Here is a 24,248-nt window from a genome sequence, read left to right as displayed (position 1 = left end):
ATCAGTTCCTGGTTGGCATTATTGCAACTGTAATAATCATTAAAAAAAACAAAATCTAGTGATACACAGTATCTGGAGCTGCTGGGATGAAAACCAGAAATCCACCGTTTTCAGGACAATTGTCTGGTAAGCTAATGGGGTGGAGAAACTTCCTATGTTGGGGTGGGAAACCTACACTCCTCCAAATATTGCTACAACTACAATTTCCAGCAGCTTCAGCCACTATAGTCAATGGTGAGGAATTCTGGGAACTGTGGTTCAGCAACAATGCTTCAGCCCTTGACAGACATTGGAAAGCGACTGTCCAACATGCTGAGGTTCTGATCTCCTGAATGAGAAGGTCCATAAAGACCCCCCTCCTTTATTTTTATTATTTATATCCCACCTTTCTACACAGAGGGGGCTCGTCTTCTTCAATCCTTTCTGATTCCTTTCCTGCTGCCATGGTTTCCTTAAACTCCACACATTACTCCAGATGAAATCTTAACAGTGACAATTAAGGTCTTATCGCTAGTTTCTGAATCTCTGGTAACTAGTCCTATTTATAGTATCAAAAATTGTATCAGGATTTTGTACCACTACATTACATCTGCAATGAATATATTCATTTCAACAAAACCACAATCTTGTTGTGCAGAGAGTGATCCTACATTGTCCCATATCTTCAGCCACTAAGGTCAGGGAAACTGAATAGCTCCACTGCAGACCCTCTGACATTATTGAATATATTTAAGGGTTCTGGAACTGCCTCAAGGCAGTCAAAGCAGGGATCGTGCCCCCAATACTGCCACTTTTTACTACTCATTCAAGTTAGGGATACTTGCAATAGAATGTCCAAACATTACCAGGAGAAAGTAGGAAGCTCTCTGGCCTCAGCTGTTTCTGAACACAGATGTTCAGAAGCAACATCTTAGCAAGGTGTTACGTGAATTATTGTAATGATATGTGGGAATGACCTTGGGAGATGGGGGGCGGTGGGGAGAGATGCTGCCTAGGGAACTATCGGATAAGAGAGAGCATAGCCCGCGGCTGCATAATGGGTAGAGAAAGGAACTCAGAAAGGAACCTCCCTAAATTCTCAGGCTGTAAAAGAGACAGCGGGAGATTTGTATTATCAGGCTTGCAAGATTCTGTTAATGTAGCCTTACAATAAAGCAGAATTAGCTCATCTGGTCGTGTTTCCTGTCTGGTCTACCTGGAAAGGCTGACAGTTATTCTCAAGCTATGAGCTATCCCAGATTTATCACTCACAAGGAAATATTCTAGCATTCCTGTTTGACTTACTGGAGAGAGGAGAAAAGAAATCTAGTATATGGCGGTATATAAGGTTTCAAAGCACTCTGTGCCCTTCTTGAACCAAACTAGATCATGCTATTGCCATTCCCATCTCCAGTGAGCAGGATATCACTGAGAGAAAGGAAGGAGGAAAATATTTAATTTATGCTGAGATGGTTGCTGGGTGGACGAAAGCTGCCACTCTTATTCTTGAGCTTAGCAACTTCTGTAAACATGCAAGGGGACCAAGAAGTCTCGCCAATCCTTAGTCCAAAAGACAATGGATTAAATTTGGGGTCATCCACCTAATCAATGCAGCTTTTAAAGATTAATTAAGGTTGAAAGTTCGGTGATTCAGCCCATCGCTAATTTTAATCTGACTCCTCCACAGTTTACTGGTTTCCTGAACAGCGCTACGATTAAGTCACGTTCCCCGAGAAAGTAATACGGTACAAGCCAACACTAAGGACCTCTAGGTTGCTTAGTTATCTGATGCTTCTTTTCAATAGTGTAGGCGCAAAAAGGCAAGCAAGGGGATGGAAATTTCCCCTGTGGTGAGCTCTGAATATGCCTTTCTAGGAAAGGCAGCACGTGCGTTCTCACAATTGCACATAGGTGGGGTTGAATTATTCCTATCACCTATGTTCTCCCGTGATAAGAGTTGGATCCGTTTGGGAAGTTGTGAGAAATCTGTAAGGAAAATCATATGAAAATGAGTAGACACGAGGAGGACAGCCAAAAATCAAATAGCTGCACGTGTTCCATTACTTCTCTGCAAGCAAGATGGCAGTTTGGTGGCCACCCTTTGAGTCAATGTGCGCAATAGTCAGCAATGTCCCCTTGACCACAGTCTTTTCCCTCCTTCATACTTTTCAGAGTCCATTCATCTGCTTAGATGAGGTAGCCCTCTTCAAATTCCTCTTTTAAGATCCTTCTAACAAGGAGACACTAATGCTAAGTCTCCCTTGCTGTTACTATTCATGTCAGGAAGTCTCCTTCTTCCCCCACCATCCACACAAGTCACAGTTGGAGTCATTCATTGATTTTTTGACCACATCTCATCTCCTCCTAGAATTCTATCATGCTCCATCTGGGACACCACTCACTCACCAGGAGATCCCAGCTTTTTTTTTCTCATAAAGAACATGCAAAAGAACCAGCTTCCAAACTCACAGGTGATTGCAAACTATCCAGATATTTTTTAGTTGGGTGATCATGGGAGCAACCTTATGAAGGATACCAAATTGGATAAAAAGCTGAACAATATTAAGTGCCATTTAACGTTCATTTCATATAGTCTTCCGCATATCAACCTTTTATGCTCCTCTATACCCATCTAATGCTCCTACCACTTCTTTTAGATTCTTATAGACTTTTATATATACTTTGTTTTAATATCTTCTGGTTTTCATATCTTTTTTTTTCTTTTTTAAGACTCTGATGTATCTCCTTTTTAAATGACTGTACCCCACCCTCCTTATGCTGGCCTATGACCATAATAAAGATTTGATTTTGATTTTGAATGTTAGTTTCGACTGCAAATTGAGTATATTTGACGCTCAGCAAGAATGTTGATGACAAGGCTGCTTTGTGAAGGGAAGGACTCATGATAAAATAGCAGGTAATAGTTATTTATTTATTTATTTATTGTATTTAGAAGGCCGCCCAACTCTGGGGGGTGGGGCATACCACATTAAAATATAATAAAACATTAAATAATAAGAAGCACAAACCATGTACATCTGGAAAAGGCAATGCCTCAAAACAAATAAGATCCTATAGGAGCTCAATGCACATCCTAACCCATGGCCTGGTGGAACATCCTGGTTTTCAGAGATTTCTTGACCACCATCAGGGTGGGAGCCACATGGATCTCTGTGGGGGATGCTGTCCAGAGGGCAGGATATAGTGTCTCATAAATATTGCTATGCAAAGATGAATGGATCAATGGAGGTGGCTTATGTGAGGGATGCTTTATGTTCCACAGCTAAAACACATAAGCTGGATAGGGGACCATGCCAACCCCCCCCCAACTTCTAGGAAGCACCATCTAAATGAAGCAACTGATACTCTCAAAACGAAATTGGTAAGGCTGCATGCTTATAAACAGAATAAATTTGCCTAGAACTCAGGATCATCAGCCTGAAGATGAAATCAAGAGCTCTTTTATCATTCTGAGGCCACACGAGCTGTTTCTCAACCACCAAGACAATATTTACATCTGTGTTGCTTTAGAACTCACAATGGAGGGCATCTTGCAAGGTAGCAAAGAAACACGAACTTCGCAGGGGAAGCATTAAACTCTGTTATCCACCTGCGATATCAGGAGAAATATATGGACCTACGTTCCTAAAGAGGTCAACTGGTAAGCTCTACCTCAACTTACACTTTAAAGGTCGGACCTAGTTGGCTTCTGGCTTAAATCTTACCCAACAATGATACACTGTCCAGACAGAAGGGACCACTTGTTAGATGGGAGTGGGAGGGAGGCTTCTCCATTCGTGTTGGCTGAAAATTCTGGAAGTGATCATCCCAACCCATCTGCAAACCTCCGGTTGGAGAACACTGCACAACATCAACTAGGGGATGGGGCAATGACGCTAACTTCTCACTAAAATGCTCCTCTAGACAAGCTTTTTGGTCATTTTTGCCATCTGAGGGGGCTCGTTGGGATATTAGACTCTCTTTGGTGACCTCTCTTTCGAGGACACACACAAAGACCTCATTTAGCTTTACTACAGCACCACTATCATCACTGATGTCCCTCGGGGAACAGCAGGAATGAGTTTGACAATCTGATACTGAAAAGAAGGAAAGAATGATTCACCGAGGGAAAGAGAAAAGAATACGAACTATCAGACTAGTTTCAAGAGAACACAGAGGTTTTGAAGCTAAACTGTGTGAGGAGCTCCCTTTCTAGCAGGTCAGCCTAACAAACATCTCACACAGACTGTTCCCTCTCTCCCAGAGAAGATCGTTATCAGCCCTGTTGAACAACCTTTCCCCAGAGGTACAGAGAATGGAGTAGGGAACTGTATTGTAGTTTCCCCTGACTTAAAGTCATCAAATTGGTTGGACTGCAACTCAGGCTAGAAGCTCTGGAGTCGTAATCCAACCTGCTGGGGAGGAACCAGGTAGGGGAAGACTTTCAGGGCCCCGTTGAATTGACTGCAGCTCCTAGAAGACCAGACACTAAAATAACAGTGGCTAAAGCTGGAGGTCAGCTGGAGAATTCCAAGAGAGATGGTAGCCAGAATGATGAATTCTCACCAGCTAAGAGAGCCCTCAAGAGCTTGAACTGATCCAAGCTGGACAGCCTGTTCCTATTTTCAGCTACATCCCATGAGGGGCTGCCACAGATGATGCCTTGAGCAAACTGCTGACCAGAGGCAGGTCATACAAACTTTTAATAGCTACTGCACACTCCTGGAATGGGCTTCAGACTGTTTTAGTTTCTTTGAGCCTCAGGATAAAACTGTAAGTAAACAGTGAGCTGCAATGTTGTAGAATTGTTGGGAGTTTATCAGATGTGGGACTTCTGGAGGTGGGAGGCAAAGCTACATCATTTGGAATTCCCAACCTGCTAAAACCTTCCCTTATTATGCATACTATCTAAGGTTGTATATATCTGTTATTGGCTCACTTGCCAAACCAAGTAAATAATAGGAAAGGCCTCTAGGATTATAAGCTGTTGGGGATCAAACACAAACCATGCCCTCCTCACCAAATGGTTCTTTCAACGTTCAGTGGCTCCACTGAGCATCTTTCCCCTTTTATTTTTCAAATTAATATCGTTCTGGAGATCTCTGAAGATGCAGAAACGTCATCTAAATGGAACAGGTGCTGATTCTACTTCCAAACTGTTAAGATATGGGACAACCAAGTTCCCTATTAAAAGGAATCATTGGGCATTACAACAAAATATATAGCATTCCGTTTCTTGCCCTATTTCCTCATTGGACAATCAAATGGAAAGGATCATTTCCTCCCATTCTTGCCCTAATGTGGCTGAAACCCTTTTTCTATCCTTCTGGGGGAACCAGATTTCCATAATCATCCTCCATTCTCCAACCGAAGGAGCAAAAATGCTTTAGATCCTTGGTCTGAGCGTGCGTACATTCTCCCTAGTCAAGTTGCTCTGAGACATACACATGCCCGTGTGTAGGTATATGTTATCACCAGGCAATCAGTCTCCTAAGTAATTCAGATGGATCAATACAGCAATTCTATTTGCTGTACATATGTCAGTCTTCATATTTAAACTGCATTAGCAGTAATGATAGGAGAGCGAATTCAGAAAGTTCTTTTCATTTGAAGTAATGATTGATCTGGAAACCTCAGCTTAGAAGAGTGGAGGTTTTCCCCCCTTCAGGTCTATGACATTATGGCAACGTTCTAGCACTGCCTTAAAACCACACTATGTCTTATTTTCTTTTGACTTAGCACAATATGCAAACCCAGCTGTTGTAGTTTGCACATTGCTTTATGGCTTAGTGCAACAGAAAAATCCATTCAACTGTGTTTTGAACAATAGCCACGTTGGCTGGAAACTCCAGGAGTTGGACATGATAGAATCTCAGTGCAGGAATTACTAAGTGGATTTCTTGAGAAGAAGGTCCTTACTGGACTCAAGTCAAAGTAATCAAACCAGGAGCAGGCAACTAGAAGGTGACTTTGGGGTGGTGGCGGTTGGTCTTGCAACCCATCTGGGTTTCTCATGGCTTGTGTATACTCTTCCCGGCCATTAGATCACTTAAGGCCTCCTTGTGGCTCCTTAAATTGCAAACTCAGATGGCAAGTGTTGGGGGAAATGCAATTTCTGGAGCAAAATAGGGCGCTGATAAACAAGTGAGAATTATCAACCAGGTCAGAAGGAAACTTTGCGGCCGGGGGAAGGGGAGAGAGAACTGTGTGAAAATGTGAAATACTATTAAAACCCATAACTTCTAAATCATCTGGTCCTATTAAGTCCTGCAAAAGCCACCAGATGTCCCCAGGGAAGAGAAACAAGACAGGAGGCAAAGTTGGAAGGAGCTGCTTGTAATATCCCCACCCTTCAACAGGTAAGAATTTTATTCATGTATATACCTTGCTATAAACAATTAAGGCACCTATGGTGGTCCCAAAATGGCTCCAGCCTTCTTTCCTTTTTATGAGTTAGATCTACCCTTCTAAGGAGTAAATGGAAGGAGTTATAGCTCCATCTGACTGACATATAGTAGTAAGATGTCTTCTTGGAGGTGATCCTGATTGGAGACCAAGGAGGTGACTGCGAGGTTCACACATCTGCTAAGCCATCCTGTGGTTGTGTGGTTCTGGCTTAGTGCACTGTGTGAACCTAGACACCATAATTTGTAGACTATGGTTTATGAAAAAATAAATCATTGCTGAGTGTGAATGACAGAGGTAAAACAGAAAAGCATGGCCATACTATTGGCAAGCTATATAATTTTATTCTCATACTTGCATTAACCGGGAGATAACTCAAGTCATGGTAACAGACCTCCAGGCTTCATGGGAGTTGTACCTGCTATTCAGTGACAATATGGCCCCAGACAGTTTCTGTGTTATGGCAAAATTTAAAAATGAGTGAAATATTGCTATTTCTACTTCAAGGCTGCCAAAAAGTATTGTGACTCTACAAAGATGCCTCCATTTGGCACTTGATACCACTCTGCTCAGGTCTGTAGCTCAAAATGTGGGATATAAATTATTTATTTGTTTGTTTGTTCGTTTATTTCTGTATTAGGAGATAGATAAGAGGAGGCAGGGAAGCAGATTGAAGGGACCGTCAACCTACAAAGCGCCTGAGATTTTGCAGCGTTCACAAAATTCAACTGGGATTGTGTTTACACGGGGCTGTCGGTAGTCTCCCAATTCTGGATGCCCACAGAACATTAAGGGTGATGGCCGGCATACCACCAATGTTAAATGCAGCAGTCCTTCTTAAGACGCCCAAGTTACGACTAAGTAGCATTTTCACCCAAAGCCTGAGAACAACCAAAGAGGATCACTGTACTAACTTACGCTGGATTGTAGCCAGCTTCGTAGTAAGAGAGGTTCTACCCAATCATGGCATTGTAGACCTCTTTGAAAAAAGGAATGAAAAGGGAGGCCTCTGATCGGAGCAGGTGGGAAGCCTGGTGCCTTGCCATGCAGTCGGGTCAACCTGCAAGTTCCACCGAGGGCACTTCCCCGTGCCATAGAGGAAAATACACTCCCCTACACCACACACACACACACACACACCCATCCTGGGATCCGTGCCAGGAACGAGCGTGAGCGACGCTGTCAACTCCACGGTTTCGGCACCCGAGAAAACAAGCTTCCACGCCCGCCCGTTTCTTTGCCCGTTTCTTTGCCCGCTCAACCCAGCTTCCTCCAGGACTCCCAGCACGCTCCTTTGATGTGCTCGGGAAGCAGTGGTGGGGTGGGGTGGCCGTGGGGAGACGGATGCGCTACGGAGAGGGCTCAGGGAGGCGGCGATGGAGGGGGGGGCGAAATCATTCAGATGCAAGGCAAGACAAAAACCGGGGGAGGGTTAACCATTGTAATTTCGGGGCTGGCTCAAGATGATGTCATAATGGCAAACAGCAAATGCAACAGCCAAACGCTGGGCACCTTGTAAATCTCTCTGCCCATGTGACCTCTAATACCGATTTGGCCGAAATACCAAATGATTTCTTATCGTTTTCGCATGGAGGAAAACGACTCTGCCTTGGGAACCATCCGGAGCCCTCTGCCGCCGCCACTCTGGGGGTAGCGCTTCCCATTGCCAGCTGCCTCTGTGCGTGTGCGCGCACGGGTGTGTGTGTGTGTGTGTGCGCGTGTAAGAGAGGGAGAGAGAGAGGGAGAAGAGGAGGTAAGGATGGGGGAGCACAGACCTGACTCTCCACCAGCACACACCCCTTTCCCTACTACAAAGACAGCGCCAGCAATCACATTCGCCAGAGTACAAACCCCGCTGCTCCCCGCCACCCCCTCTCCCCTCCTTCTGCTTGGGCAGCCTCCCATTTTCAAGAGGGACGCCCCCCCCCAAAAACACCACCCCTGCCGTAAAAAGCCCTCTGTCGTTTCGTAGGACTGACCCCCCCCCCTTTACGGTGACAAGTGGGAACAAATGCCATTCACTGCAAACCGAACGCCCGAGAATTACAGAAGGCAAAACGGCTGGCTGGCCGTCCACGGTGAGCGGAGCCAGCTGTCCCTTCCCCTGGTCAAATCCATCACCGCTCGTTCAAATTAAAATGATAATCATCAATACCTCCAGTCAGCCGGCCCCACCCCCCTCGCTGCCCCACCCCCATCCCAGACAGATAGAAATTATGCTCCACAAAAATGGATGCAATTTGGAGCAAACCAATTAGGGATGGAGATATAGAGATAGATAGATAGATAGATAGATAGATAGATAGATAGATAGATAGATAGACAGGCGCGCACACACACACACGCGTGCAAGCACCACCCTCACCAACAGGCATGCATGCATCTCTTATTCCCCCCCCACAGCCATCTCTCTCTAGACCCCCTCTCCTCCCCAAAGCCCATTCCCCAAACCCCTGCAAGACCACCTCCGAAGGCTTTGCAAAATAACCCGCACAGGACCCGCGAAAGAAAAAAAAGGAACACACACACCCCGTCCTCCTCGCAGTATCCCGTTGCTATGCCAACCGCCCCCTCCCCAAAAAAGGAAAGAAAAGGGAAAAAGAAAGGGAAAGGGGGAAGGGGGGGAAAGGGGGGGAGGAGGGTGTTGGGGAAGAGGAGGATGCCTTGACCCCTTCCCCAGACAGATTGTCACATCAGGAGGAGGCGGTGGGGTGGCAGGGAAGGGACGGGAAGGGAAGGGAAGGGGGGAAGAAGCAGGGCAAGGGGTGTGGTAGTGGCTTACCAAAGATGCTGATTTGATTGTGGCAAACGGTTCTCTGTTCCGGTAGTGGAGGGCCTGATTCTGGACTGAGTGGGTAGGCCGCAGATCAGGCCTGCGCTCCCCGTGGCCCACCTCATCCCTTATGAATACATGATCCTGCAGAAATGGATAAAAACAAGGAGAAAGTCCAGTTGTGCTCTTTCCTCGCCGGCTGCCTCGCTCTCACCCCGCTTTTTGCACAAGCCCCGCTGTTTGAAATGCATAGTTCGGCTCTCGGCTAGTCCCTACAGCGATCCCGGTACAAAATGAATAAGGAACACATTGCAGCCTTCGGGTAGAAAATGTCAGCTGATCGCTAGTGGGATGCCTCCTGAATCCCTGGCAGATTTTTTTCCTTCCTTCCTTCCTTCCTTCCTTCCTTCCTTCCTTCCTTCCTTCCTTCCTTCCTTCCTTCCTTCCTTTTTTTTTTTTTGGGTAACCTCCGGAATCACATATGTGCAAAAAAGAGGAGCCGAAGCGCCGAGCACTGCAGAGCCGGGAGAGTCCTCAGAAGCGCTGGCTGGAAACGCTGCGCCCAAATAATCGCTTTAAAAAGATGGTTTCCATGGCTCGCAAGGATGCTGCTCCTGCTGCTGCGGCGGCGGCGGCTGCTCCCTTTGAACACAGAAGCGGGGATCTGCCTCATTCCCTTCTCCAGCCTGGTTTTTTTTCCTCTGAACTCGCTATCGGCTCTGGAGAAGCATTTCTGCCTCGACGGTTGCGGCGTGAAGGAGGGGAGGGAGGGAAAAAGGAAAAAAAAAAAAAACCCTCTCTGGCTCTATCTTGTGCTCAAAAGACTCGGTGACCACTCAGAGATGCTTTCTAGTCATGATCGTGCACGGTTCTAGCATTTTCTCTCCATAGCCTTGAAAAGGAGGATTTTTTTTTTTTTTTTAACATTTAAAGAGACAGAGCACACTTTCCTACAAACGATCCTGACCCAGGGCTTCCACAGTCACTTTGCCCCAGGAACCGGGACGGAAGGGCTGCGCTCGCTTACTCTTGTGTGCATGCACTTTGGGGCGGGGGGGGGTGTCAAATAGCTACAGAGGTTATTTGGGAACCCGGAGGTTTCTCAGGCAGAGCGCCCAGATTTGGAATATGTTCACATCCACGACAGCCCGTTCGGGCACAGGCTGGGTGCCTCTGAGCTTTGCTCCCGCCGAGCCTCAGCTGTTCATCTGCAAAATGGGAATAAATCACTGTCTCCCACCAATCGGGCTGAAAATGGCACAGGCACAATGACACGTATAAAAACCACTTATGTGGCGCTATCTACGGTCACGTTAATGAGCGATTTGTAGCTGCTTGCGTGCTGGGACAAGTTTCCAAGAGGATGGTTACCGCAATCGAAGGAGGCCATCGCCTGCATTCTCACCATTTGCAGGAATGCAGGCAGCGTTAGCAAATTCAGGGAGTCCTCGTTTAGTGACCACAATTGGGACCAGCAACTCGGTGGTTAACCGGAGCGGTCGCTAAGTGACACCATGACTGGGCTTAGGAACTGACTTCAGCTTTCCTTTGCTTTACAGACCTGCGAAGGTCGCCAATGCGAGGACGGGTTGCAAAGTTACTGGTTCATCACCGTCGTAACTGTGAATGGTCGCAAACAAGGTAGTCACTAAACAAGGACTATCTGTACGGTCTAGAACATATTGGTTCTAGGACTGTTTGGGGCTGCAGCCAATGGGATGCTTGCAGAAATATGTTAGGGGAGTAGTTGCCTTTCAGAATGTAAGAGCCAAAGTGGTGGAAAACACATTCATTGTTAAGAACACACAGGGAAACACAAGAACGAACAACTGTGGGAGATGGATTCTAGTGCACACAAGGGTGTTGAACACAGACCAGGTTCTACCAGTTGACAAAATTCTGACCCAGGAAAAGCTGCCTTGAAGTTATTATTCTGTCTGAGCCCTCACACTTCCTTCAAGGATTGCAGCTCTGCAGCTCTGCCTACTGAGTCACACACAGGTCCTTGCAATTCCCTAGGGATTCCTGAAGATGAGCACCATAAAGCAGAAGCGAGTATCTGTTATGCTGGTGAGGTGAAATCAGAGACCTTGATCTCGCAAGGCCTTTGAACCTTCCACGATTAAGCAAGCAGACTTGATTAAGCAATCAAGCAACTTGACATGAAAGAGAGGCAACGCTCGAGAATCTGTTCTTCACCAAGATTTGGGACCTTGGCTTTGCATCGTATGGTTGGTAAGCCACTGGGGTTTCTAAGCCCTGATTTATAACTTACGGTTCCATAAACCAATCTACTATTGCTTGTTCAACAAGTCATGTTCCAAAGCAACCACACTTTAACAAGGGGGGAAACCAGACCCTTTGGAAGTTACAGAAGTCACAATTCTTTGAAATACACCATCAAATCCATAGGGTGAATTGAGAAGACATTAGTACAACTAATTGTTGTATGTTACCCAGATTCTTAAAGAGAGAAGTCAAAGCTAGCTTAGGTAAAACTAGCTTCTCATTTGACTATCCTAAAATAAACTGCCACACGATTACCACCTCAAACTGTTAAACTCATATACAACAGGCTTAGGTAATAGCTGTAGGTGTCTCCCCCAACCCCCAGTTAGGTTCATCTCCACCCAGATGTTTCCCCAAATCTCTGCTTGTTAATAATCTTGTTTGCAGGTGCAGTTAGAGATATCACATTGTAGTTAAATACCATCTCAATCATAAGGCGGGCATAAAAGGCCAAAGGCATAGTTGAGTATCATAAATGCTAAAGTATAAATGCTTTTGGTATCCCCTCTCTTGCCAACTAACCCATAGACTTGCTCAACAGTCAAGCACTGACAGCTTAACGCACATGGAACAGTGCATTCTTTTCTTTAAAAGTACCTTTTCTTTAAAAAGGTTAGCCTTGCCCATGTAGTAGGTCAACACAAGAGTAAGCCTAATGTGACTTGCAGGATCTTCATCACCAGGGGTCATTTAGGGTTGAAAGGAACGTCTGGACAGCCTCTTAAGCATATTCCAGTGTGTCCATCGCTGGAGATGAGAAAACCGTTCTTTGACTTCGGCAATTTGTATGGGAGTTACTTACTACTTCAAGCAAAAGAAGGGACTTAAGCAACAAGGCCACCATTATTTTATCTTCTAAGGCGGAAGAGGGCAGGCATATTTCCATTTTAGGAGATGGAGGGAGGTTCTTTTTTAAGGACTGATAATCAATATGCATTGATTACTGAGTATCAATTGCATTTTTCAGGCCATGCCTATTCATTGAAATTTTAAGAAGGTCCAGGTTAAGGTGGTTAAAGTGGTTCAATCTGAAGTAAAAACACATCCAGGAGCCATATTTGGAATTCAACGTAGCTACCCCCTCAACAAAAACAAAAATAAGAAAGCCTAATTTATACATGTCTTCCTTTCTTAATTAGGCTTTCAAGATACATTGTTGTTTTGCATCAGCATTAATATGACGGGAACTTCCTCCCAATCTGAATCTTCACCCCAGAGAAGAGATCCATTAAGGATATCGGACAACAATATTCAGCTAAGAATTTGGTCTCAAAACATGTACACGTTCAGGTGTATCAATAGACTTAGGAAGAGTTCTATCTGTTGCTTAATTGAATCTAGCTTTTTAATCACGTGCCAGAAGAGTTTAATTTCGAGAAAACTGCCTAGGATCACGTGGGGAAAAAAAATCACTGTCCCTTGTTGTCACTAACATAACCCAAGGAGACAGGAGACCATGAACCCCTTCTATAATTCATGACTATTCACTCAAAGGTTTAGCTACTCTGCACAACTGCTTGGGAGCATTCAGAGCACAAGGTAAGAACATCTCTCCTTACTGCCAAACATCATGTGTGACTGAGAAGCCTTGGATTCCATCCAATAATATAACACATTCTAGCATTCTTTATTTTGTCCCTAATAGCTTTCCATGGATATAAGCACGTGGTTCCAAAATTCCTTTCCCCACTTCTATCTTACAGATGCTGAGTTCTTTCAAGCCTGCAGAAGAGTCCACCCAGCGCTCAGCAAGGGAAGAATGAAACTGAACAGCAAAGAAGTCAGCATCTCACCACCCTAGAAACAAGATATGCCAAGAAAAATAGTTGTCGTGTTCGGAAGAACCTGGGGAAGTTCCCAAGTAATGTCCTCCTGGTAAGAGGGAAGTTGCAGCAACAGCATGTGATCTATTGAATCTAAATTGATAAACAGATGGTTGGACGCCCAAGCACTGTCTCCAAACTCAAGACTGGGGGTATCTGTGGCCTTTCAGGTATTGCAGAACATTACTTCCCAACAACCTTGACTAGCATGGCCCATTATATGGGATGCTGAAAGCTAAATTTCATTAAAGTTCTGAAGGACCATAGGAAGCTCTAGCTAAGAGTCTTGTCTTGAAGCTATGCATGCTTGCATGAGTAGATGGCCTACAAAGGTGTCTTCTCTAACAAGAGTGTACATGGGACTTTAGATGATATGATATGATAAGGCCAGGGAAGCCCAAGTGTCTGGATTTACAAGCCTGGCTTTAAAAGTTGAGTTCTCTGCTGTTCCTTAAGATGGGCTTGGTGAACCTGGCATCTGCAGGTTTTCTGAGACAGATGTAGAGTATCAGAAGCATCTAAAAGAATACATGTATATATTTGGACCCTACATTCTTGCTGCAGTTCTTCACTAGCTCAGTTTTGAAGAGCAAAACATACATCTTTTAAAAATGAATACCCTTGGCTGGAAGCCTGTATCACTTTCATGTAAACCATTCTACCAGAAGATACGGCCTTTATTTTACTTTATTTTGTTTAAGTGTGTGTGTGTGTGTGTATTCATGAGCATAGAAGGGCCCCTTGTTCACTAGGATTTTATTACAGCTACAGAATGTACAGTGGTTCTTCCATTGTATTTCCAAACCTTCACTGAAACTAAGTATGTATAATTTGCCCCTTTTTCAACTTCCCCAAACTCTGACTACTGAATAGGTTACATTAGGTTACAGTAGTTGGGCATCATCTTCTGAAAACAAAAGTGGGAGCCAGAAATGACTTTTTGAAACTTTTGAATAATTTGGCAAATGATGCTTTGATGGTATAGAAGACCCCTCTCTCCTTCACATATTTTGTCTGTTTTATTATGCACCATCTTGGGCTATTTTATTGGAGTAAGTTCCAGTTGGCATTGCTCCTCATGGAACAGTAGCAAGACTTTGAGTTTCTGCTCTCGGAATGGCACTATTTTCAGAGATATTTTACGTTCTTGTGTCTGGGAGAATAATGAGCATTCAATCTTACTTGGTCTGAGAAAAGGAACCCAGGACAATTTAGATATGCAACAGTCTGGAGAGAGTCTTCAAAGCACATAAGGTAGGCAATTCCACCAGCCCTCTGCGCTTTAGCACAGACTGTAGGCCAGAATCATGTCCTAAACCACAATCATCCCCAGGGCCCTCTGCCTGAAATTCTGATCTAGCCCAATCCATGTGAATGGCATGACAAAGCTGAATATCACAAAGTGAAGAGGCATTGAAAGGCTTGATTTCAAAGGAGAAGGCTGTGGGGAATGAAAGTCTACTCAAGAGCAGCCCAGCTCATCTGGATGGACTTGCAGCCAAATCAGGCTTAATAAGTACCAACTAAAGGAACAGCACATTAAGTCAATTCAGAAGGTTAAAGCTTTCTGTTGAGAGCTGGAACCAACATCTATTGCTTTTGTCTCTGTGTATTATGTCTGATGACTTCAAACCTGACCAACTTTATTGCGTACTGACTCTCCATAGCCTGGACCACAAGTTTGCTCATCTTACTTTCCAGAACTTCAACCAAGAAAAATTCCATTCTGCTCTTGACTTCCAGACCAACTGATTCACAACTTTTTTGCGGGCTTGGTTGGGTGGCTGTGAATATATCTTTCTGAAATTACATCTTGGGCTCTGTAACTAGATTTTTGCCACTCTCAATCTCTAATCAAATTCCAAGACATTGGGGAAAAAACCTGCAGCAATGCCACAACACAGGCACAAAGGAATGACTTCTGCAGGACACCACTAGCACGCAGGTTGGATCCAAAAGAGAGTTCTTCCTTTCTTCCTAATAGCACTTCAGAAATCTGTTCTTCTTAGCGCTTTCACTGTCGAGACACAGAAAATCCAGCCCAACTGTATTGCTCTTAGTTTCAGAGGGATTATATAGAGGAACTCCTACTGTGTGGGTTATATTACCAATGAAACAGGTTTTTAGCTCATATCTGAGATTTCTGTGAGGATCATCTTGGATAGGATTAATAGCATGCAAACATGAAGTGCATGGTCCCACTGCTCCAGACATGGGTGAAGAGAAATGACATATTTTTCCAGAGGGAATATTTCGCAAACTAAAAATCCCAGAGGCCAGAGTTAGAACTAAAATGTTTGCCAAGCCATGAGATCCTTGAGTGCAAGAATCTGTTTCACTTTTGTCAGGAGGTAAGAGGGTACCATGGAATTGATGTTTCCAAACATGACATTTACCTGAGTAGGAAAATAGAATATTGCCCTCACAAGTGGACCTGTGGTATAGATGAAATTAATTTTGAAATGGGAAATTTGTAATATGGAGCAGATAGTTACACCAGTGGAAAAAGTGGGTATCTTTGATCTGAACATTCCTTGTGGCAACTTCACTATGGAATTGAATTGATTACATGAAATAACTTCTCAATGATCCATGATGAACAACCTTCTATACTCTCACCATGGCACAATCTCTTCCCAGGTCAGAGAATTCTGATCCATTCCTTCTAGGACAGTTTATTAAATATATTGCTTTTAGCTATCTCAGGTTTGCGAATCTGCTTTATAGGTCTTCTTCCCAGACTGCATTGCTAGTTCCATTCCTGGAATTAATTATCCATACATTCTCTGAAGAAATCTGCACATCTTTTGCTATATCCCCTTTTCACCCTAAACATGTTTTTTAACACTCAGGTCATCTTTCCTTGGAAAAGTCTAAAACTTATTTTTGTTCTGAAGGATTAGCTGAACAAACTACTTGATTAGATGGACTTCAGGATACCTTGAAGGGTGCCTTGAAAACATTATTGGATCTAGATACAAACTAGCACTGTGAATTAATACCTTGAGTTGTTAGACTGTACTCCAGGTATTTGACATTTTCTACTGTTTTTGTGCAAGGGCTCCCATTTCCCTTAGACCTTGATATGACTATGTATTTTATCCACTGGTGCTAATATTTATTACTTCGTCTCTTATTTTAATTCTATGATAAAGGCATTTTTTGTATTCCGAGTCTCCCTAAACTGAAATATATACACATTCATGAGCTTTCACCTCTAGACGAAGGTTGCCCATCAAGGCTAGCCCCTAAGATGAGCAAAAGAAAGGAAAAGGAATAGAAATCAGAAAAAAATCTGCATCCTGAAAGTTTAAACCTCTGAGTAGGAAGGTCTAACTTTCATCACCTTGTGATACTTTGAGATCAACTGGATACTTCCATAATTTCTACCCAGTATGGTCCAAATGAGTTGTAGTTTGTGGTCTCTGAAGGACACCAGGTTGTGCTTTTAGGCTCATTCACAACAGGGGGGAAAAAAAACTCCTAGAAGGTTGAGCTCTCCAATTTGAAGAAAGATCACCAGCAACCACATGCCATTGAATGGTCATGGATGCTCTCCACACATTCCCTAGGTAAAAATCGCCACCTTATATCTCATGGCCTTGAAGCCTCTTAGAACACCACTGTTGAATCTGCTTGGTTCTCTTTCATATAGCAATTTCAAAGCCCAGGGACACAAGCAAGTTAGATTCCAGGGTATTCTTTGGCAATTCTTTTCCAGGAAATGGCCTCCGGATACAGCCTCTGGATGCTAGAACAGAGGCAAAAATAATCTTCTTGGCTCTTCCTCTGAAGAACAAATCTTCCATTTAGGGGTGGGCAGAGATTGACTTCTCTCTAATTTTGTTACAATGATTCGGGGTGGGCAGCACTTTTGATCCTAAAAGATGCTTTGGTTCAGATGGGGTCATGAATCTGTCTGCAAATTTTTAAAGCAGCCAGGTCTTTTCCTGAGGTTGTTCACTCTGCGGAAGAGACATGGCTCCTGTAACTAGCTGCAGACAGATGCCTGCACGCTCCAAAGCACCTTTAGAATCAAAAGTGAAGTACTGCACTATCAAAACATGTTAGTCTTATTAGGTGCTTTGGTGGATCTATTTCAGTCACACACGTTCAACTGCATAAATTTTATGTAATAAGCAATATATCTTTATTGCAGTAACAAAATTGCATAATCTTGCTCAAGGTGTATTAACTGGAGTTTTTGCAAAGCCTACATGGATGATGCCAAGCTTGAGATGATGAGGATTTCTATACGTTGCTGCATTTCTGATGCAAATAGAAGTGAGGGAGATCGAGGCCTTATTTGTTTTGATGTTAATGGGGAAAACTCCTCTTTATTTGCATTGCTCACAGAACGAAGTATCACCTATGAGGTCTAAATTGGACTGGGATCAAAGAGATCTTGAGAGGGAGCAGAAAGCTTGCAGCAAAAGTGAACTCAATAAGGTGTAGCAAGAAAAGGACAAATGGGGTGCCGGAAAATTTAGTTAAATCCATCCATTGTGAGCAGGTGATATGGAATTTTCCCTTTACTTGCCCCACGTTTACGGAATAATATACTGTCACCACGTGAGATCCATTCTCTTTTCAGGGAAGATGGACAAATCCCAAGCATCTTTACATGTAAATAGATGCCACATATTTAAAACTCAGAACCATGGTATTACATTCCACAGCAGTGTTTCTCAATCTCAGCAACCTTAAGATGTGTGGACTTCAACTCCCAGAATTCCCCAGCCCACATGCTGACTGGGGAGTTCTGGGAGTTGAAGTCCACATTTCTTAAAGTTGCTGAGGTTGAGAAACGCTGTTCTACAATCTAATCCATGATTAAGACGACAAGCGACTATTCAGTTTTTATATCTTGTTTTGGTATTTTAGTGGTAAAAATCCTTAAAGATGAAAAAATAACCAACTCCCAATCTGTAACAAGGATTCTACGCTTGTCTGTCCACCTCATTAGATCTAATAAAGCAGGCACATTCTAGGGCCTGTCATTAAAATGATGTCTCCTTGTGGGACCTTGGAGACATGACTTTTCCGTGGCTGCGTCTATCCTGTGGGACACACTCTCCCCGTGTCCACGTGGCTCTAACCCCATGATCATTTAGGAAAGCCCTTAAAATGTGGCCCATTCAACAGACCTTCGGGCACCATGATCTATGACACCGCATTGCTACTAGGATTTTATTCCTTGGTTCTTGATGTTCCTATTCTTCCCTGATAGTGTTCTATATATGTCTTGTTATTGATTGTTACAGTTTTCTACATGGGGTATTGTTTTAATAAAATTGTTTTAATAAAACAATACCTATATCACTCCGATGAGTGAAGCAGCTTTTAAATTGAACAAATACACTCATCTCTTCACAACTATTGTTTGACCCGCCAGCTGACCAAAGAACCAAAGAAGGAACAGCATCTTAAGGTGTCCATCACGGCTATTCTAACAGACTTTTTCATATCGCTTGAAATTCAAGCATTCCTAGAATTTACCTTTCTTGCTACCAAGTCCCCAGATTTAGCTGAAGAACATCAGTGCAATTTTATGCAGATCAGCCCAAGGAATGATACTACTCTGCTTACATTCCAACCCCAAGCAAGCAAGTGTCCTTGTTTGTTTTCCACCCTGTGATATTCAGCAATATTCTGACTCAGCCTTGAGATTTTAGTTAACAGTGAAGGAGGATTAGTCATCTAAGTCAATGGGCATCTGGTAGCAGTAAATTCCATAATTTAACTTTTTACAATGGGGAGAATGTCTCTCTGTAGATTTCATTGTAGTATTATGGGGAAGTGAGACAAAGTTCTGTCTACTGCCTCCTTATCATGCCTAAAGATCTAAGCTTGATCATAACGTTAACGTCTTTATAGTTCTCCAAAGTTGGAATTTTCATTCTTATACATGAGCTACCTTTAAGGAGTTTTGGTGGGACAACTTCTATTTGATCCTTATGATCATTCTAAGTTAAAACCAAATTGGTTGGAAAACCAGGTCAAGAGTGCAGAGTGAAATCAGAGTCCAGATGAATTAATAACATTAGATTATGCATGGTTGTTGTTTGAGTAGGTGCGATCTAAGTGCAATTCATGAAAAAGTACAGAGTGGCAGTATCTTCATTTAAGATACTGTATATTTTGATGTTTAAGTGTTTGGTAGGATCCCCAGGTTCTTCCAAAGCCTGTCTTGCACTAGGGAATTTAAGCACTTTATAAAATAACCCTATTATAGCCAGTATAAATGGAAGTCACAATAAACTAAATTAGATAGTAAAGAGTATGGAAAGGCCTGGAACTTAAAAAAAATTAGAATATCTGAACATATGTCAAAGGCCATTTTGGCATCTGTATGTCAACCTTCTAGAGATTCAAAATTGTTATTAACAAAATATATGTTGCATCTATTAGACACTGCTACCGTAGAATGAGTTTACATTTCTTCTGTCAATGAATGTGTAAAGTTCAGATTCTTTGCCCATCTATGTATCATTTGATTCTTACTTAACATTGGAACTAATTTCATTCCTCACTATTCCTGCATTCATTTTGGGAGAGACCTCATCTTTTCCCTCTTAGATACTGGCGTCTTCTGCAATGCTGGCTGGGGAATTCTGGGAGTTGAAGTCCACCCATCTTAAAGATGCCAAGGTTGAGAAACATTGCCCCAGATAATGCTTCTTAGTTCTGAGTTGCTGAACCAACTCACTGTTTCAACTATTTTTTTAAACTGACTTCTGCCCTGCAGTAATGAAAATTACTCTCGGCAGCTCAAGACGGCAGCCTTCAGACTCTCTCAAATGCAATGAAGGAGTTGATGTGCTTCATTTCATTCATCCCTCACTGGGCTTTGTCTAAATGGATCCACCCAACAGAAGCTGCAGTGGGTCAGAAGGATCATTCCCATGAGATCAGGTGGGATTGGGGAACCAGTGCAATCGGAACACTGTACTGATTTTAACCCTGAAAAACGTACCTTCTCGGAGTGATCCATGAGCAGCTATTTTGTCAAGAGAAGAATCCATGTGCTGATCAGGATTGGGCAGGAAATTACTGAAGTTACTGTGTTAGTTTAGTGACTGTGACCATTTCAACCACACGACAACCACTTGGGGGAGACAAACTTCAGAAGACAAGGTGGTGTTATAGGAAAGGACAGAGATATACATGCAGTGTTGAAGTGCACAATGAGAGCAGGACAGGGTAGAGATCTACAAACATTCTCTGAAAGCTGGATCTTAGAAGTTTCCACGCGCTGCCAACCTTCTCCTGTTTGTTTCCCCCAACTCAATGCTACCAAAGATCTGCCCTTCTATCGGCTGCCTGGACACCATCCTGCACCTACATTTTGAAAGGAATGTCAGGGAGCCGCCCTGAATCCCGCAAGGGGGCTGGCCCTATGCTCTTAAAGTAGGTTTTCTGGAAGACACTCTACTGATTAACTCGAGGTGCCTTCAAAGACCTGAAAAGGAAGCGCAATAAAGTAGAGATCACCTGAGACAGGGGAGGAAGCACCAGCCCAACGTACCTTCTTAATCACAACAGAGGAAGTGGAATTAATGGTGCTCTCGTCATGCATCATAACCAGCTCAGAACTGCTGTCCTCCATAACCTCTTGCACGCTGTTGACACTGCTGCTTTGACTGCCTGTGCTGACAGACATGCTGGGGATTGAATGATTGCTGCCCAGACTGTCCATCTTGCTAGTCAGGTTTGTCCCATGCTCACCGTCCTACAAAACAAGGAGCGGGAGGTTTAACGTAATGGTAGAAGGAGCCACTACCAACAACAGGGAGACAAACTCTAGGATATACGCTTCTGCAGTGCGTATTCTGCAGGATCATATAGTTTTCATCTACTTCCAGATCATTTCCTCCTTCTCTTGTAAAAAAAGGATGGTGGAGATGGTAGAAACCAAACAGGCTTCTCCCTAATGCATGCTACCCAGGGTCAACTGTGATGTTTTGCAAACCCGTTGGTCTTTTCCAGTTCTGTACTCTGCATAAACCAAGATGGGCTAGGGTAACGTTAGGAAATGCTAGATGTTATGCTGCGGTGCTCCTCTTTTGCATAAACCAGGATTGCTTGGGCAGCATTAGGAAATGCTAGACTTTAGGAAACGCTACAGGAGATGACTGACCCAAAAGTATTCCTTCCAAGAAATATTAGGAAAGTTATTCCAGATTCTCCCAGGACGGGTCAGCCAAAAGAACAGTGGAGATTTCCAACTCCCTCTGGGTCTCAGGAGGTTTTCCACTTTTTTCCAAAATAAAGCTGCATCTCTGTTGCTATGCTTCCAGTGAAATGTTTGTTATTTGGCTATTTTTGTTAAAAAGAGGGCTACGTTTGTCTGCAAGCATGCACAAGATTTGCAAAAGGGAGGAGAATTTCCCCCTCTTTGAAAACTTTGAAAAAGGCGTTGGAGCATCTCTGAAGGTTAAGGAAGATCTTGATATGTCAACGATGACATATTTTTAAAACCTTGAACAAAGAGGGAAGGAAATGGGAAAGAAAAGGGCTAACTTTAAATGAAATGGAAGTTATTGGTTCAATTAGATAACAAATTAGGGACTGCTTGCTAGCGTCCCCTTATTTATTTATATTTATATGTATATATAGATGTGTGTGTGTGTTCTACGATGCATGCAAATCCCGTTTATTTATTCTGTTTTATTTTTATTTTTTGCCTCTACTCTTTTTTTCCCCCAAAAAAACGTTTTAATAAAAATAGGGGGGGAGAGTGTAGACTTACCGTTGTGTTCATAAGTTTACATCCCCCTTGCAGAATTTGTAAGATGCGGGCCATTTTGTAAGTCAACATAAGTGATCAGACAAAACACATTTTTTAAAAAAATTGGGATTCAGATTAAACTATGAGGCATCACAGAATAGCACGATCGTCAAACGAGCTATAGCAATAAAGGAAATTAAAAAAAAAAAGTTTTGTCTGATCACTTGTATTGACTTACCAAGTGGTCCCCGCTTAAAAAATTCTGCAAGGGGGATGTAAACTTATGAGCACAACTGTATTCTGCATTTAATAGTATGGCCTCTCTATAAAATGGCACTGAAGTGGGATACTCCAAACTCAAAGATGACTAGCCACTGTAGGAGGAAAGTTGTTTTGGTCTACTGGTTCAAATCAGAAGGAATCTAGTAGCGTCTTTCAAGACTAACACATTTTATTAAAAGGCACAGGCTTTTGCGTGCTACCACTCCCTTCGTCACAAAGCTTATAACTTTTAGTTGGAAAAGACTGGTCGAGTGTCTCTCGTTTTAATTCTAATAGCAATGAAATGAGGGAGGCAGTACTGTCGAACCCAAATTTGTAGAGCAAAACTACAACCCTGTCCTCAAAATGCTGCAAATCACACCCAGTTATTTCCAGTCAGTTCCACAGCATAGCCTGATCTTTAGTCATTTATAGGTCTGGTATACAAAAATCTCAAAGCAAAGGGGGGAATAAGAAAAATAATCTTTTTCCTTGATTCGCCATCTTCGTTATCTCCAGGTAGCTTAAAAAACAACAACACTTCGCTATAAAAAAAACTCTCTTCTCATCTGATGATTGAGCTAGTGTCTTTCAGATTTACAGATCTGCCGAGAAGCCAGAATATTTAAGTTCCCACCAGTTTTCCTAAATATGGGATAATGCTCATGGAGGAATCAGAGCGGTGCGGAGCCCATAAAGTGGCTGTATAGTTCTTGAACGACTGGGCTCTCCTGGTGACTGTATTGTATGGTTTTTAATGGTTTAAACATCGTTTGCATGGTTGTTTTATTTTTGGGGTTTTGGGGGGCATTATTGATCTTTGGGGGCATTATTTTGGGTTTTGGGGGGCATTATTGATCTTTTAATTGTAAGCCACCCAGAGTCACGAATGTGAGACGGGCAGCTGTATAAATTGAATACATAAATAAATAAAACTGCTCCAAAGGGCCCCTTATGAAAGCAAACAATTCAAACATTCTTTGCAAAACCATTTCTTTGTTTATGCTGAGCATCCTCATCTTCACTTTTGATTGTCGTCACCAGGCCCGGCCTTATCTGCAAATCTGGATGTTGGGATGTTTCATGTGGCTGTTCAGGAGTAAGAGAGCCAGTCTGGTGTGGTAGTTAAAAGCACCCGGCTAGAAATCAGAAGACTGTAAATTCTGGTCCTGCCTTAGGCATGAGGCCAGCTGGGGGACCTTGGGCCAGTCCTGCTCTCTCAGCCTAGGAAGAAGAAGGCCAGGGCAAACCCCTTCTGAAAATGTTGCCAAGACAGCTGCAGGGATTGACCAGGCAGTTGTTAGGAGTTAACATTCACCCAAAGGCGTGGACACACACAAAATAAAAACAAAAATCCAAAATACTTTGTAACTTCAGAAGGAAATGGCAATGATCAGGATTGGGGGGGGGTAAAAAAAGAACATTCATCCAATCTTCTTGGATGGAGGATGGAGAGTTAATTATTCTGCAGAAATGGCTTGCTTCAGCCCCAACACTGAAAGCTAGTTAATATTTAATGCAGCTCGACATGAAACCTGGACCTGCCTCTTTAAGATCTACCACTTGAAAGTCTCTGAAAGACACAACATTATGTGCAAGGGGTAGAAAATACCACGTGGCCACAGGAAAATCCATTTTAAGCACGTTCCATGACGTGTCATGGAACGCGTTTACTAGAGACAAACGTAGCTTCCAGGGACCTGCTAAATGCTGTTTCTTGAAAAATGTGATTTGCAGAAGTTTATTTCCTCTCTTACACATATAGAATGGTTGCTGTTCTTTTTGGCTAAGTATCCTCAAAATCCCATCTATTATGCGTCAGGTATGGAAGGGGAGAATCACGCATGGAAACCATTTCACATCTACTTTAATGGCAACTTGGAAATAGTTACTTGGTTAGAGAGAGCAAGAGATGGTAAAAAAATGTTAGTTGCTATGCAGCCTTGGTAATATCTGCCATGTGTTGCTCAAGCAGCCATATGAATGC

The 24,248-nt window shown here is 43.1% G+C and overlaps 1 protein-coding gene across 5 annotated transcripts in view; it reads right to left on the bottom strand.

The window, feature by feature from the left end:
- The window catches only part of TAOK3 (TAO kinase 3), a 115,797-nt gene that overhangs the window by 29,421 nt on the left and 62,128 nt on the right, over positions 1–24,248 (bottom strand). For 4 of the 5 annotated variants that reach the window (XM_088143227.1, XM_088143228.1, XM_025165776.2 and 1 more), the window contains 2 exons: positions 20,798–21,001; positions 9,167–9,301 (listed from right to left, as the gene is read on the bottom strand). In XM_088143227.1, coding sequence (XP_087999353.1) covers positions 9,167–9,301; positions 20,798–21,001 — 339 coding nt within the window. The remainder of the gene's footprint in view (positions 1–9,166; positions 9,302–20,797; positions 21,002–24,248) is intronic. The other variant, XM_088143229.1, reaches the window with a different exon arrangement.

The sequence above is a fragment of the Python bivittatus genome, unplaced genomic scaffold, assembly GCF_059951505.1.
Source record: "Python bivittatus isolate LINGU-HERP-01145 unplaced genomic scaffold, Pbiv_v1 ctg000280_np1212, whole genome shotgun sequence".
Classification (NCBI taxonomy): domain Eukaryota; kingdom Metazoa; phylum Chordata; class Lepidosauria; order Squamata; family Pythonidae; genus Python; species Python bivittatus.
This window is presented reverse-complemented; position numbering and strand designations above follow the sequence as displayed.